We start from the raw sequence: 14,231 nt of genomic DNA on the forward strand, positions 1-14,231 counted from the left end.
GGCATAGAATGAATATTTCTAGATGCTTGTGTTAGTAGAAAATCAATAATTTTTTTCCAAATGATATATTCTTGGCTCAGTATAGTTTGTAAATCATTAAAAATGAGATATAATCACATTTTGCAATTATTTGCCTCATTTATGTATATAAGCAAATAGCATTTAAAAATAGTAAAAATGCCCAAAGGAAGACACTTGAGTATCCAGGGTTTATTAAGCAAACAGAATTATTGAATACCCATACTGTGTCTGCTCCTGTGTTGAATACTAGGGGTGGAGCCTGAGGTGAAAGATAAAATTTGACAAAATATTTGCAGGACCCGTGAAGCACCTTTGTATTATACAGTTTGAAAACAACTGACCTAGTTGATAGCTTTCATCTTTCTCTTGAACTGCTGTGTAGCATTTTTGTTGGAATGGCATTTCTGTGGATTTCTTAGGTGTGTGATCCATTTATGATTGTGACCCTTAATGGAGAAGTGACTTTGTGATTGTGATTTTTTTTTTTTTTTTTGGTGGAATAGGAAGAAGGGGGAACTGAGTGTTAAATGTGAGGTTTTGTTGTATAGATCATAATTGACCTTTTGTCTGGGTATACTGTACTATAGAAGTGATTATGTTTACCCTGTTATTACTAAATATTAGGATTGTGCATATTTAATAATGTTGTTTGAAAAAAAGTGTTGGAAGAAGCCCTCGCGTGTAAAGTCATAGGATGTGTAGGAAGAGTACAGGTTTTAGAGCTGAAAAGATTGATAACACTAGATATAACAACCTTGAAACTAGACGAAATGTAGACAAGAACAATGAAAATAATATGAATAGCCATAACCATTTTATTTAAAAGTAACTAAAATCTATTGATAACCTTAAAACCAGCATCGTGAATTCCCAATACCTTTGCTGCCATTCTTCTCTGCCTCATTCATGGAGGATGTAGACTATATCTCAGGATCCTTTTCCTTTCAGATCTTAGACTTTGCCTTAGAATATTTCTCCAGAGTACTCAGCACTTTAGGCCCCAGGTGACATTCAAGATGAAACTTAATTATGAATCCTTGTGGCTAAGATACTTGTTTACCTTACCACTTGCCAGTAGGTAGGAAAGAAGAAAGGGCATTCTGGGGAAGGGGTTCTTGCATAAGGAATGATTAAATGCTAAAATACTACACTGTTGTTTCAGGACACTAATCAAGCCAAGGAACTTTGAGACATAATAATAATGATCATTATAAAGTAATATAATCATGAGTTATTTACTGAATATGTGTAAACAGGAGGAGTCTTTATTTATTTTTTTACATACATTGTTTCACTTCAGTTCTTTAAGCCTCCTTGGAGAGGGAGACATTAATAACTCTTTCTACCAGATGACAAAACTGAGTAAGAATGTCTCCTTAAAGTCACTCAGTGAGTAAGTATTTGGTAGAGCTGGAATTTTACTCAAATCTCAACATTATATCATGTAGCCTTCCTAATAAAATATAGGAAGCTGGAGAATTTATGAACTTAAAAAGAGGGTATCAATGTTGAATTCATAGTATACAAGAAAATATTACATGGTATTCTAACTTTCATTAGTTTTTCAAAGTAATAACTGGGTTTAATTATTTAGATTGAGGAAAAGAAACAAAGAGAGGAAGCAGAGCGGGAGAGACTGAGAATTGCAGAAGAAAAAGAAGAAAAACGGCTTGCAGAACAGAGAGCGCGAATTCAGCAAGAGTATGAAGAGGAACAGGAAAAGAAAAGGGTGAAAGAGGAGGAGGTGCATTTTTCCCTACTCTTTTACTACTTACCCTGGAAGTGAAATCTTTATTTTGACTTGGAAAGGTATCACAGAGGAGAACAGTCCTAGAGTACATTTAGAAAATACCAGAGCAATATCCATTTATTAGCTACTATTTTATTAAAGTGGAAGACCAAGTTAAGAAAAGGGATAAATGATGACTTTTTTAAGCCAAAAATTAGTTTAGGCTGACCAGGATGTTATAAAAGATGCCTAATGCTTTATTATTCAATAGCTTCTTTTTGTTAAAGATCACTGTATCATCTGTATCTTCAATTTTATCTCTTTATTTCAGACAAATAAGACAGCAGATATTTGAATGGACTATAGAATGTATGTATGGAGTGTGTATTTTTCTCTTTATTTTAAAGCAAAGGCTAAAAAATGAAGAGCTTATTCGATTAGCTGAGGAAAGACGAAAAGAAGCAGAAAGAAAGAAGAAAGAAGAGGAAGAAAAACATAATCTGCAGCTTCAGCACTACTATGCACGAGAAAATATAATTGGGGAAGAAACAAAGGTAATTTTCAGACAAAAGTTTCAGTTAAACCTGTAGTTTAAACCACTTTCACTGTGGCCTTGTTAGCGAAAGGGAAAGAGTGGAGGAGATGCTTTTGTCCCTCCCTTCCATCTTGCTACTTCATCTGGGTGCAGCACACTGAACTTCCTGTGTAGATCATGTCATTGTGCTTTGCTGCCCTTTTCCTCCCAGTGAACGTGAAGGGTTTACTTACCTTAGTCATTCTTAATCTTGTTCCCATGGTCTATGGAGTAGCACCTGGCCAGCTATTCATGATAAGAGTAATACAGAAATGGAAAGTAAGTGGAAACTTTTGTAGCAATTTGTCAAAGTAATTATATGTCTGTTGGATCTGATAAAAAAGTTGGACTTGAATTGTGCAATGTCTTTTTAAAAATTTTCATGTCAGGGTGCCTGGGTGGCAGAGCGGTTAAGCGTCTGCCTTCGGCTCAGGGCGTGATCCCGGAGTTTTGGGATCGAGCCCCACGTAAGGCTCCTCCACTATAAGCCTGTTTCTTCCTCTCCCACTCTCCCTGCTTGTGTTCCCTCTCTCGCTGGCTGTCTCTCTCTGTCAAATAAATAAATAAAATCTTTAAAAAAAAATTTTTTTTCATGTATTTAGTAAGTCATTTTTACTGTTCTGTACTTTTATCCTTGATGGATTGGAAATTAAAAAAGAAGCTGGTGGCTCACAGTGGACTGGTTTGAAGTCCATATCTGAGCCACGTTGATATTCACTGTTAGGTGTATGGTGGATCAAAGTTATCAGACAGAGGCTTTCTCTCTAGAAAGCCACTTATGAAGCTCCAGTTTACACCCTTGCTCATATTTCAAAGCTATATTTAAAATTTTATATGCATAAGTATCACTGGGGATTTGTTAAAAATGCATCTTCAGGTCTTACCTATAAAGTGTCTGATTTTAATAAGTCTGAGGTAGTCCAGGAATCTACATTTTACAGCCATTCTTAGGGGTTCAGATGTAGTTGGCCTGTGGACCACACTTTGGAAAAACTCTGTATGTGCTATAGGTTTAGCCCAATTTAATTTAAGAAAATGATTTTCAGAAATTTAGATTATTTCTCCTAAGCAGCATTCACAAAAAGACTACTTTTAACCAGTGGGCTCTTCTGCTGTATTTATGATGTGGTTTGGTACACTATTCAATGTGTAACCTATTATAGACAATGTGAGCCATTTTTGATGGGTTCAGATAAACTATTTGATTTCTCACCAGGATATTATGGTGATAGAACTAAGTGTTTGCAGTTAGAATCTGCTGAAACATTATTTAAAAGAGAATTTATAAGTAACACCTGTGTTTTTTGTTTGTTTTATTTATTTTCAGTGTTCTAGTAATGTTAGGCAATACCCTTCATTCTTTAAGTTGGATATATACTTGTTCTGCCTTTTAAAATATTATTCAAGTGTCATTCATTTTTTAAATTAATAGCATTAATTTTTTTAGAGCCATGTTAGCCTTATAGCAAAATTGAGTGGAAAACACAGAGAATATTTTCTTGTAAAATTATTTAAAAATGAAAGATAATTGTTAGTTTTCCACAATTGTGTTTCTGCCAATTTCTTATGTTTAAGAGAAAATGCTTTCCTTAGGAATATACAGTTTTATGACTGTTCTAGTTCAGTTGTAAAGTACCAGAGTTTTAAACCAGCTTTGTTCCATTTAATGTATTTTTCTCTCAGTGATGAAGTTATCATTGCTAGCGTAACTTTTCTTTTATTTATATTGCCTGATAATATATTTTTGTCCATTTTCTTAGTTTTTATTTTTGTGTCACCATTTATTTTTTATTTAGCTTGTATATTTGGTTTGTTGAATTTGGTTTTATGGGTTTTTTTAACTCAGTTTTTTATCTGATCAGAGAATTATGATCTTTTGAACAGTGATACCTAAATCCATCTATTTTTATCGCACCCAATATATTTGATCATATTAATTGAATTTCTGACTTTTTTGTTTGTTTATGCTTCCTTGATAGTTGTTTTCTCACTACGTGAAGTATGCTTTGTTTGCTTCATCCTCTGTGGTCCTTTAGAAGGTTTAGGTTGTCTTTATAATTCTGCTTGTGGTCATCTAGGGGTTTTAAAAGAAAAGATTTTCTCATATATTTCTAATTTTGTCAAAGTCACCAGTGAAAGTAATATTTGATTTTGTACCATGCAAAATGAACAATTTAACATCCATACATATGCTCTGGTCTGGGTGTGTGTGTCATGTTTTTTAACCAGATAATTATTATTGCATTTTTTGGGAATTTTTATGTTTTTTGCATTTTGATTTTAATGTGATGTTGGAAACTGTTAACTTCATCACACTGTAAACTGAAACCCTCTTTTATGTCTTATGGAGACATAGAATGCTATTGTGATCTGGAAAATTCCCTCATCGTGATGCTCTTGGTGATAAGGGATCTAGGTTTTAGAGGTTGATTCATATTATTTTCCAGAGAAGAATTTTTGCTTTTTGTGTTGTCCTATTTCTTTTTATTATTAAGACAAGTGTTTACCTTAGTTCTATTTTTTGTTTCTATTGTTTTCCTAATATTTGGTATGCTGTTGCTTTACTTAAATTTGTTGAAATTTTTTGTTCTAATCTGAGAGTCCTTTGGTTTTTAATAAACATAAATTGATTTTGATATTGTTATCATAACTGATGTTTTTGATCTTACATAATTGAATTTCTGACTTTTTTTTGGTAAAAAGTATTTTACTAAATAAAAGCAATAGCATTTTGAACTTCCTAAATGGTCTTGTTAACTATTAGGGGTGTTTGTGCACACAGGCACATATATATGTATATATACATATATGTGTGTATGTGTGTATATATACATATGTGTTTATTTTGTATGTGTATATATACACATACATATATATGTATAATTTATTCCCCCAGCGCTTGAGACAGCCTTCTCCTGTAGTTCCTGCTCTTCAGAACAAAATTGCAAGCAGACTTCAAAGACCTCCTTCAGTTGACAGCATTATAAGTTCCTTTATTCAGGTATATACTTTTTCTTTTGATTTGTTAATCTTAGCTAAATTATTTTAGGTGAATTTAGGGAATTGAGTGAGTTTTTTTTATTCATCATATTTAGCTGTTTACATTTTTTCAGATCTGAAATACAGATAATGTTTGAATTTATTTGTTGCATCAGCTGTAACTGATAATGCTTGGTGCCATGAAGTGTAAATTCTTTTGACATATTATAATTAAGCAAATGGTTTGTATCCAGCCCTCTCAAGAAGGCCTTTTCTTTAGTAACATATTGTCTGGCTAGCTATATTTATGCTAATGAAGTCCCTTATGCTTTAGACTGAGCTATGATCAGAAGAATGCTGGGGAAATGTTCCAGAAGGGTTGATCCTTGAGTTGACTCGTGAAGAATGAGTAGGAATTTGCAATAAAGAGGAGGAGGAGATGTGCAAAATCATGGAAGGAAGTGTAAACCATATGGCACACATGGAGAAGAATACAACATGATTTGGTCTGGCCTCATAATGCCTGACCAGGGTGGGAAAAGAGGTGGAGGTCAAGACATAAGTAGGATGTTGTATGGAGTTTGACTTTATTCCCATAGAAGAGTAGATACCAAATGAACCAGTTACCAGAATAGACAAAGCAAATGTTAGAACATTGTCCTGAATTCCACCCTCTGAGATTCTGATTTAGTAGGTCTGTGGTAGATAATGAATGGGGATGCTTTGTAATACTTTCAGTAGGAGAATGACATGTTATAAGTTGGAGAATGGCCATATTTGTCTTACTAATGTTCTCAGGCACTGGTGTGGAGATGTATTTTAGAGGTTGGTAAGACCATAAACATGGAGAGAAGTTACAGTGGTTTTTGGAGAAGTGCATTTGTGAGACTTTCAGGACTTAAAGGCAGTGACATTAAGAACTGAGAATGGGTGACAAATTCAAGACATACTTAAGAGACACAAATAATGGCATTTACGGACTGTGTGGGGTGTAGGCATCAGTGACAACTTTCAAGTTTCTTATGAGATTTATATAGAGTGGGTGGTTGAAAATATGGGTTGTGGGTAAAGAAGGAGCTCTGGACTGGTTTTGTAGATTTGGAAGCCATTAACATTGTTCCTCGTCAGATTAATACAATTGTCTAGGAATAGTTTGGGGGAAGAAAGGAGGGCTGAGGATGGAACACCAGAGAATTAAATATTTAAGAAACAGAAAGGAAATAGAGACAGAGAAAGTGACAGAGAATGGCTATATCAGTTGGTACTGCCCAAGTAAAACAAGGGTGTAAAATGCCCATTGAATGTGTCACTTGGGGATCACCTGGTGACTTTGGTGAGAGCTGTGTTAGTGGAGTGATAGGGTATAGAAGCAAAGGCAGTAGCTGTGTGGTGAGGAGGGACTAGGCATGAGGAAGTAGACACCATGTCATACCTATTCTTCTTGAAAGGATGGCTGTAGAGGGAAGTAGAGAAGGGACAGTAGATAGTGATGGAGGAGATAATAATTTTTTTTTAAGAAGGAAGAGTTTTTGTTTTTTGCTTTTTTTGTTTTGTTTTTAAAGATTTTATTTATTTGAGAGAGAGCACAAGACGGGGAGGGTCAGAGGGAGAAGCAGACTCCCCCCGAGCAGGAAGCCTGATGCGGGACTCGATCCTGGGACTCCAGGATCATGACCCGAACCAAAGGCAGTCACTTAACCGAGCCACCCAGGTGCCCCAAGAAGGAAGAGATTTTTAAGCATAAGCTGAGAAAAGAGAGTGATGGGAGGAGGTGGGAGTCACTTAACAGGTGCAGAGAACAGGTGATGGGATTGTCTTTGTCTAGAACAAGGACACTTCCATTGTGATGGGAAGGAAAAATACATGTAGGTAAGTATATAGGTAGGATAGTGGAAAATCTGGTTTCTTTTACATATAGTTACTTCAAAAAATTATTCCTTTCAAGCTTCTAAGTAGGGAAGACATACTGAGTATATCTGTTATGATTGTTAAACAGGAAAATTCCATATCCAGGGCACAGTCTCCTCCGGTACCTGCCAGGCGAAACCAGCTCCGTGCAGAAGGTAGAGTTAATTATTAAGTCTGTAACCTGTAATATTTCTGTTTTAAGCTTTTTATTTTGAAATAATTATAGACTCACAGAATGTTGCAGAAGAGCATAGTGAAGTCCTGCGTGTACCCTTCCTGCAGCTTCCCTCAGTGGTACTATCTTATATTAAACAATAACCAGGAAATTGACATTGGTATGTTCTATGGACCTCCATCAGGTCTCACAGTTTTAACACAAAGTAATTGATATGTGTTTGTGTGTGGTTCTGTGTATTTGTATTATATATAATTTGTGCGACTACTGCACAATCAAGGTATAGCATTGTGGTATCGGGCGCCTGGGTGGCTCAGTGGTGAAGTGTCTGCCTTTGGCTCAGGTCATGATCCCAGGGTCCTGGGATCAAGCCCCACATCAGGCTCCTTGCTTAGTGGCAAGTCTGCTTCTCCTTCACACTCTGCCACCTCCCCTGCTCATGTTCTTTCTCTTAAATAAATAAAATCTTTAAAAAAAAAAAAAAGAACTGTGGCATCACCACAAAGGAACTCTCTTGTGCTGCCTCTTTGTAGTTGTACTCTTCCCACCCCAAGAATATTTTTTAAGTCTGGTGGTTCCTGTATCTTACTGGTATTCATAAATACAATAAATACAATCTGTATTTATAAAACATTAAAAATAACTCTCATAAAAATGTGTCTCTGAGCATTTTAGCTTTGTGATAAGTCAGGTTATGTTTTGAATGTTTAATCTTCTGTTCTCATACCTGTCTTATTTTTTTACTTATTAATGTGGATTTGAAGAGGAGAAAAAAAATGTAATTATGGAGTTATCAGAAATGAGAAAACAGCTTCGTAGTGAAGAACGGCGTCTACAAGGGCGGTTGCTACACATGGACAGTGATGATGAAATTCATATAAGGCAAGTTCCAACTTGCGTTTTTTGTTTGTTTTATTGTTCTTGTGTTCAGGAAAAGGAATTATACGTGAATCAGAACCTATCCAGTAATTCTACAGTTTTGAAACAGGATTAATGAGTCTTTAGTGTAAAATCACATTTATTAGAATGGATAGTTAGAAAAGTTTTGAGAAAAGTTTTTAACAGATTGTTGGTGAAATTGTAATATTGAAATATCCTTTTCCCCCAAAAGAAATATAGTTAAATAATCCTAGTGGCAGGACTCAGTGCAACTAATCCAAAGTAGTATATGATTTATTAAGTCTGTTTGTGTTTGTAGTATGTGGTAGGTTTTCTTTTTCTTTCCTTCTTTTCTTTTTTGGCAAAGTGGCTTTTTCTTTAACCAATATGCTTTTACTTTTTAAATTTTTTTTCATTTAAATTCAATTAATTAGCATACAATGTATTATTAGTTTCAGAAGTAGAGGTCAGTGATTCATTAGTTTTATGTAATACCGAGTACTCATTACATCATGTGCCCTCCTTAATGTCCATCACTCAGTTACCACAGCCCCCCTCCCCTCCAGCAATCCTCATTTTTTTTCCGAGTCTTCTGGTTTCTCTCCCTCTCTGGTTTTGTCTTATTTTTTCCTCTCTTCCCCTATGATCTTCTGTTTTGTTTCTTAAATTCACATATGAGTGAGATATCATGATAATTGTCTTTCTCTGATTGACTTATTTTGCCTAGCATAATGCCTTCCTGTTCTATCCACGTTGTTGCAAATGGCAAGATTTCATTTTTTTTTTGATAGTTGAATAATCCATTATATATGTATATCACATCTTCTTTATCAAATGCCTTTTCTGCATCTAGTGAGAGGATTATATGGTTGTTGTCCTTTAGTTACGGTTGTTGAACCACCGTTATAGCCCAGGAATAAATCCCGCTTGGTCATGGTGAATAATCCTTTTACTATACCTTTGGATCCTATTGGCTAGTATCTTGGTGAGAATTTTGGCATCCATGTTCATCAGGGATATTGGTCTGTAAGTCTCCTTTTTGGTGGGGTCTTTGTTTGCTTTTGGAATCAAGGTAATGCTGGCCTAACAGAACGAGTTTGGAAGTTTTCCGTCCATTTCTATTTTTGGAAATGGCTTCAGAAGATTAGGTATTAGTTCTTTTTTAAATGTTTGGTAGAATTCTCCTGGGAAGCCATCTGGCCCTGGACTCTTGTTTGTTGGGAGATTTTTGATTCCTGCTTCAATTTCCTTGCTGGTTATGGGTCTGTTCAGGTTTTCTATTTCTTCCTGGTTCAGTTTCGATAGTTCATATGTCTCTAGGAATGCATCCATTTCTTCTAGATTGCTTCATTTGTTGGCATATAGTTGCTCATAATATGTTCTTATAATTGTATTTCTTTGGTGTTGGTCATGAGTTCTTTCATTCAGGATTTAATTTATTTGGGTCCTTTCTCTTTTCTTTTTGATAAATCTGGCCAGGGGTTTATCGATGTTATTATTTCTGTCAAAGAACCAGCTCCTAGTTTCATTGATCTGTTTGACTGTTCTTTTGGTTTCTAGTTCATTGATTTCTGCTCTAATCTTTAATAAATTCTCTTCTCCTGCTGGGTTTAGGCTTTATTTGCTGTTCTTTCTCCAGCTCCTTTAGGTGTAAGGTTAGGTTGTGTATTTGAGACCTTTTTTGTTTCTTGAGAAAGGCCTGGATTGCTATATACTTTCTTTGTAGGACCATTTTTGCTACATCCCAAAGATATTGAACAGTTGTATTTTCATTTTCATTTGTTTCCATGAATTTTTAAAATTCTTCTTTAATTTCCTGGTTGGCCCATTCATTCTTGAGTAGGATGCTCTTTAGCCTCCATGCCTTTGAGTTCTTTCCAACTTTCCTCTTGTGATTGAGTTCCAGTTTCAAGGCATTATGGTCCGAAAATATGCAGGGAATGATCCCAAACTCTTGGTACCAGTTGAGACCTGATTTGAGACCTAGGATGTGATCTATTCTGGAGAATGTTCATGTGCACTGGAGAAGAATGTGTATTCTGTTGCTTTAGGATGGAATGCTCAGAATATATCTGTGAAGTCCATGTGGTCCAGTGTGTCTTTCAGAGCCCTTGTTTCCTTGTAGATCATCTGCTTAGATGATCTGTCCATTGCAGTGAGTGGGGTGTTAACGTCCCCTACTCTTATTGTAGTATTATCAGTGTGTTTCTTTGATTTAGTTATTGATTGCCTTATATATTTGGCTGCTCCCATGTTAGGGACATAAATATTTACAACTGTTAGATCTTCTTGTTGGATAGACCCTTTAATTATGATACAGTGTCGTTCCTCATCTCTTATTACAGTCTTTGGTTTAAAATCTAATTTGTGTGATATAAGGATTGCCACCCCAGCTTTCTTTTGATGTCCATTAGCATGATAAATGGTTTTCCATCCCCTCACTTTCATCGTGGAGGTGTTTTTGGGTCTAAAATGAGTCTCCTGCAGACAGTATATGGATGGGTCTTGCTTTTTTATCCAGTCTGATACCCTGTCTTTTGATTGGGGCCTATAGCCCATTTATAGTCAGAGCAACTATTGAAAGATATGGATTTAGTGCCCGTTTCTGTATATATTGTCTCCGTTCCTTTCTGGCCTGTGTTACTTTTGGGCTCTCTCTTCGCTTAAAGGATCCCTTTTAATATTTCTTCCAGGGCTGGTTTAGTGATCACAAATTCTTTTAGTTTCTGTTTGTCCTGGAAGCTTTTTATCTCTCCTTCTATTTTGAATGACAGCCTTGCTGGATAAAGTATTTTTGGCTGCATATTTTTCTCTTTTAGCACCCGGAATATATCATGGCAGTCCTTTCTGGCCTGCCAGGTTTCTGTGGGTAGGTCTCCTGCCAGTCTAACATTTTTACCCTTGTAGGTTATGGACCTCTTGTCCCGAGCTCCTTTTAGAATTTTCTCTTTGTCTCTGACATTTGCAAGTTTCACTATTATATGTCGAGGTGTAGACCTATTTTTACTGATTTTTGAGGGGGGTTCTCTGTGCCTCCTGACTTGAATGCCTGTTTCCTTCCCTATGTTAGGGAAGTTCTCCACCATAATTTGCTCCAACATACCTTCTGCCCTCCCTTTCCTCTTCTGGGATCCCAATTATTCTAATATTGTTTTGGTTTATGGTATCACTTATCTCTCGAATTCTCCCCTCGATATCCATTTGTTGTTTATCTCTCTCTTAGCTTCTTTATTCTCCATCATTTTGTCTTCTATATGACTAATTCTCTCTTCTGCTTCATTTATCCTAGCAGTTAGGGTCTCCATGTTTTTTTATTACGTATCATTAATAGCCTTTTTTATTTTGACTTGATTAGATTTTAGTTCTTTTATTTCTCCAGGATAGGCTTTCCTAGTGTCTTCTATGCTTTTCATAAGCCCAGCTAGTATCTTTATAATTCTTATTCTGAACTCTAGTTTCAATATTTTACTCATGTCCATACGAATCAGGTCTCTGACTGTCACGACTGCCTCTTTTTTTTTTTTTTGATGTGAGTTTTTTCGTCTTGTTATGCTGTCCAGAGAAGAATAGATGAACAAAAGAATAAAGTACTAAAATGGCAATGAAGGGGGCGCCTGGGTGGCTCAGTCATTAAGCGTCTGCCTTCGGCTCAGGGCGTGATCCCAGGTCCCTGGGATCGAGCCCCGCATCGGGCTCCATGCTCTGCTGGAAGCCTGCTCCTTCCTCTCCCACTTCCCCTGCTTGTGTTCCCTCTCTCACTGGCTGTCTCTCTCTCTGTCAAATAAATAAATAAAATCTTAAACAATAAATAAATAAAATGGCAACAATGACCCCAGAGAAATATACACTAAATAAATCAGAAGAGATGTTAAAGTGGAAAAAATAAAAATAAAAGAGAGTGTGGAGAGGAGTTAAGATGGCGGAGCAGTAGGGGTCCCCTTTTTCAGCTGGTCCCCTGAGTTGAGCTGGATAGGTACCAGACCATCCTGAACACCCATGGAATCAGCCTGAGATGTAGGAAGATACACCTGGATTTATACAAATGAACATTTCCAGCACTGAGTATTGAGGTACGAAGCAGGGAGCTGTGAATCCGCGCACAGATATTGGAAGATAAAAGGAAGGGGGAGGGAGCCAATGCGCTTGGGCACTGCGAAACGGTAGCCACCTGCACTGGGGAGCGGGCGGACTCGCAGACCGGCACCCACGTGAGAGCAGACTGAGATGTGAGCCTGGGAATGCGGCGTGCGCGACCAGTCTGAAAACCGGAGCCCTGGAGTGTGCGCGAACCACACTGAAACGGAGCTCTGGAGCGCGCGGGGGCGGCTGGCGGTGTTAGAAACACAAAGGACAGAGACGTGCTGGCCGTGGAAGTGAGGGCTGGGACGCTGGCTGTGGGGCACACAGCCCGGGGTGCTGCAGGGTTTTTTGCAGCACCAACAGAAACAGAGTTAAAGAGGCCAGAAGAGCTCAGTGGAGAGCAGACTGCAATCTCTTTGTTCTGAGACAGAGGCTGGGATTTGGCCCTGCTGCTCTGACTCTCAGAAGAGGCACAGCAAACCGCCAGGGAAAGCTGCCAGAGAACAAAAGCCTGGAAATACCGGCTCACAGGGTGCCCATCCCCATCCCCCCTTGCAGGGGACAGGGAAACTCTACCCAAACAGGGTTGCCTGAGTATCGGTGTGGCAGGCCCCTACCCCAGAAGGCAGTCTGAAAAATCAAGAAGCCCACATCCCTACGATCCCTATAAAACAAGAGTGCACAGCCTGGGACCTGGTCAATAATTTGGGCTCTGGGCAACCTCTCCTCATCAGAATGACGAGAAGGAGAAATCCACCCCCAGCAAAGAAAAGATAATGGGTCTGGGGCCTCTGCCACAGAACTGATGGATATGGATGTAACCAATTATCAGAAATGGAGTTCAGAGTAACAATGGTCAAGATGATGTGTAGACTTGAAAAAAATATTAACCAAAATATTAACGAGAATATAGAATCTCTAAGGGCGGAAATGAGAGCGAATTTGGCAGAAATTAAAAATGCTATGAATCAAATGCGGTCAAAACTAGATGCTCTGACGGCCAGGGTAAATGAGGCAGAAGAACGANGAACTGATGGATATGGATATAACCAAATTGTCAGAAATGGAGTTCAGAGTAACAATGATCAAGATGATGTGTAGGCTTGAAAAAAGAAACTTGGCTCAAAAAAATCCAATCTCAAGAATGTAGGTTATGGGAGATTACTGACTCAATGAAACGCTCCAATGTCAGAATCATTGGCATCCCCGAGGGGGTGGAAAAAGAGAAAGGTTTAGAAGAGATATTTGAACAAATTGTAGCTGAAAACTTCCCTAATCTAGCAAGGGAAACAAGCATTCGTGTCCAAGAGGCAGAGAGGACCCCATCCAAGCTCAACCAGGACAAACCTACGCCACGGCATGTCATAGTGCAATTCGCAAATATTAGATCCAAGGATACAGTATTGAAAGCGGCCAGGGCAAAGAAATTTCTCACGTACCAAGGCAAAGGTATCAGGATTACGTCAGACCTGTCTACAGAGACCTGGAATGAGAGAAAGGCTTGGGGGGGCATTTTTAAAGCTCTTTCAGAGAAAAACATGCAGCCAAGGATCCTTTATCCAGCAAAGCTGTCATTCAGAATTGATGGAGAAATAAAGACGTTCCAAAATCGCCAATCATTAACCAATTTCGTAACCACGAAACCAGCCCTACAGGAGATATTAAGGGGGGCTCTATAAAGGTAAAAAGGCCCCAAGAGTGATACAGAGCGGAAAGTCACAACCGATACACAAAAATACTTCACAGGCAACATGACATCATTAAAATCATATCTCTCAATAATCACTCTCAATGTGAATGGCCTAAATGCTCCCATAAAACGCCGCAGGGTGGCAGATTGGATACAAAGTCATGACCCATCCATTTGCTGTCTACAAGAGACTCAT

General features: G+C 37.7%; 1 protein-coding gene across 8 annotated transcripts in view; it reads left to right on the forward strand.

Annotated features, from left to right (window-relative positions):
• CSPP1 (centrosome and spindle pole associated protein 1) overlaps positions 1-14,231 on the forward strand; it is a 159,437-nt gene that overhangs the window by 112,030 nt on the left and 33,176 nt on the right. For all 8 annotated transcript variants that reach the window (XR_002142123.2, XM_034668149.1, XM_034668148.1 and 5 more), the window contains 5 exons: positions 1,616-1,765; positions 2,158-2,304; positions 5,221-5,325; positions 7,300-7,366; positions 8,151-8,268. Coding sequence is in view for 7 of the 8 variants with exons in the window: in XM_034668149.1 (XP_034524040.1) it covers positions 1,616-1,765; positions 2,158-2,304; positions 5,221-5,325; positions 7,300-7,366; positions 8,151-8,268 (587 nt within the window). In the remaining variant the exon portion in view is untranslated. The remainder of the gene's footprint in view (positions 1-1,615; positions 1,766-2,157; positions 2,305-5,220; positions 5,326-7,299; positions 7,367-8,150; positions 8,269-14,231) is intronic.

Source organism: Ailuropoda melanoleuca, chromosome 9 (genome assembly GCF_002007445.2).
Source record: "Ailuropoda melanoleuca isolate Jingjing chromosome 9, ASM200744v2, whole genome shotgun sequence".
Classification (NCBI taxonomy): Eukaryota; Metazoa; Chordata; class Mammalia; order Carnivora; family Ursidae; genus Ailuropoda; species Ailuropoda melanoleuca.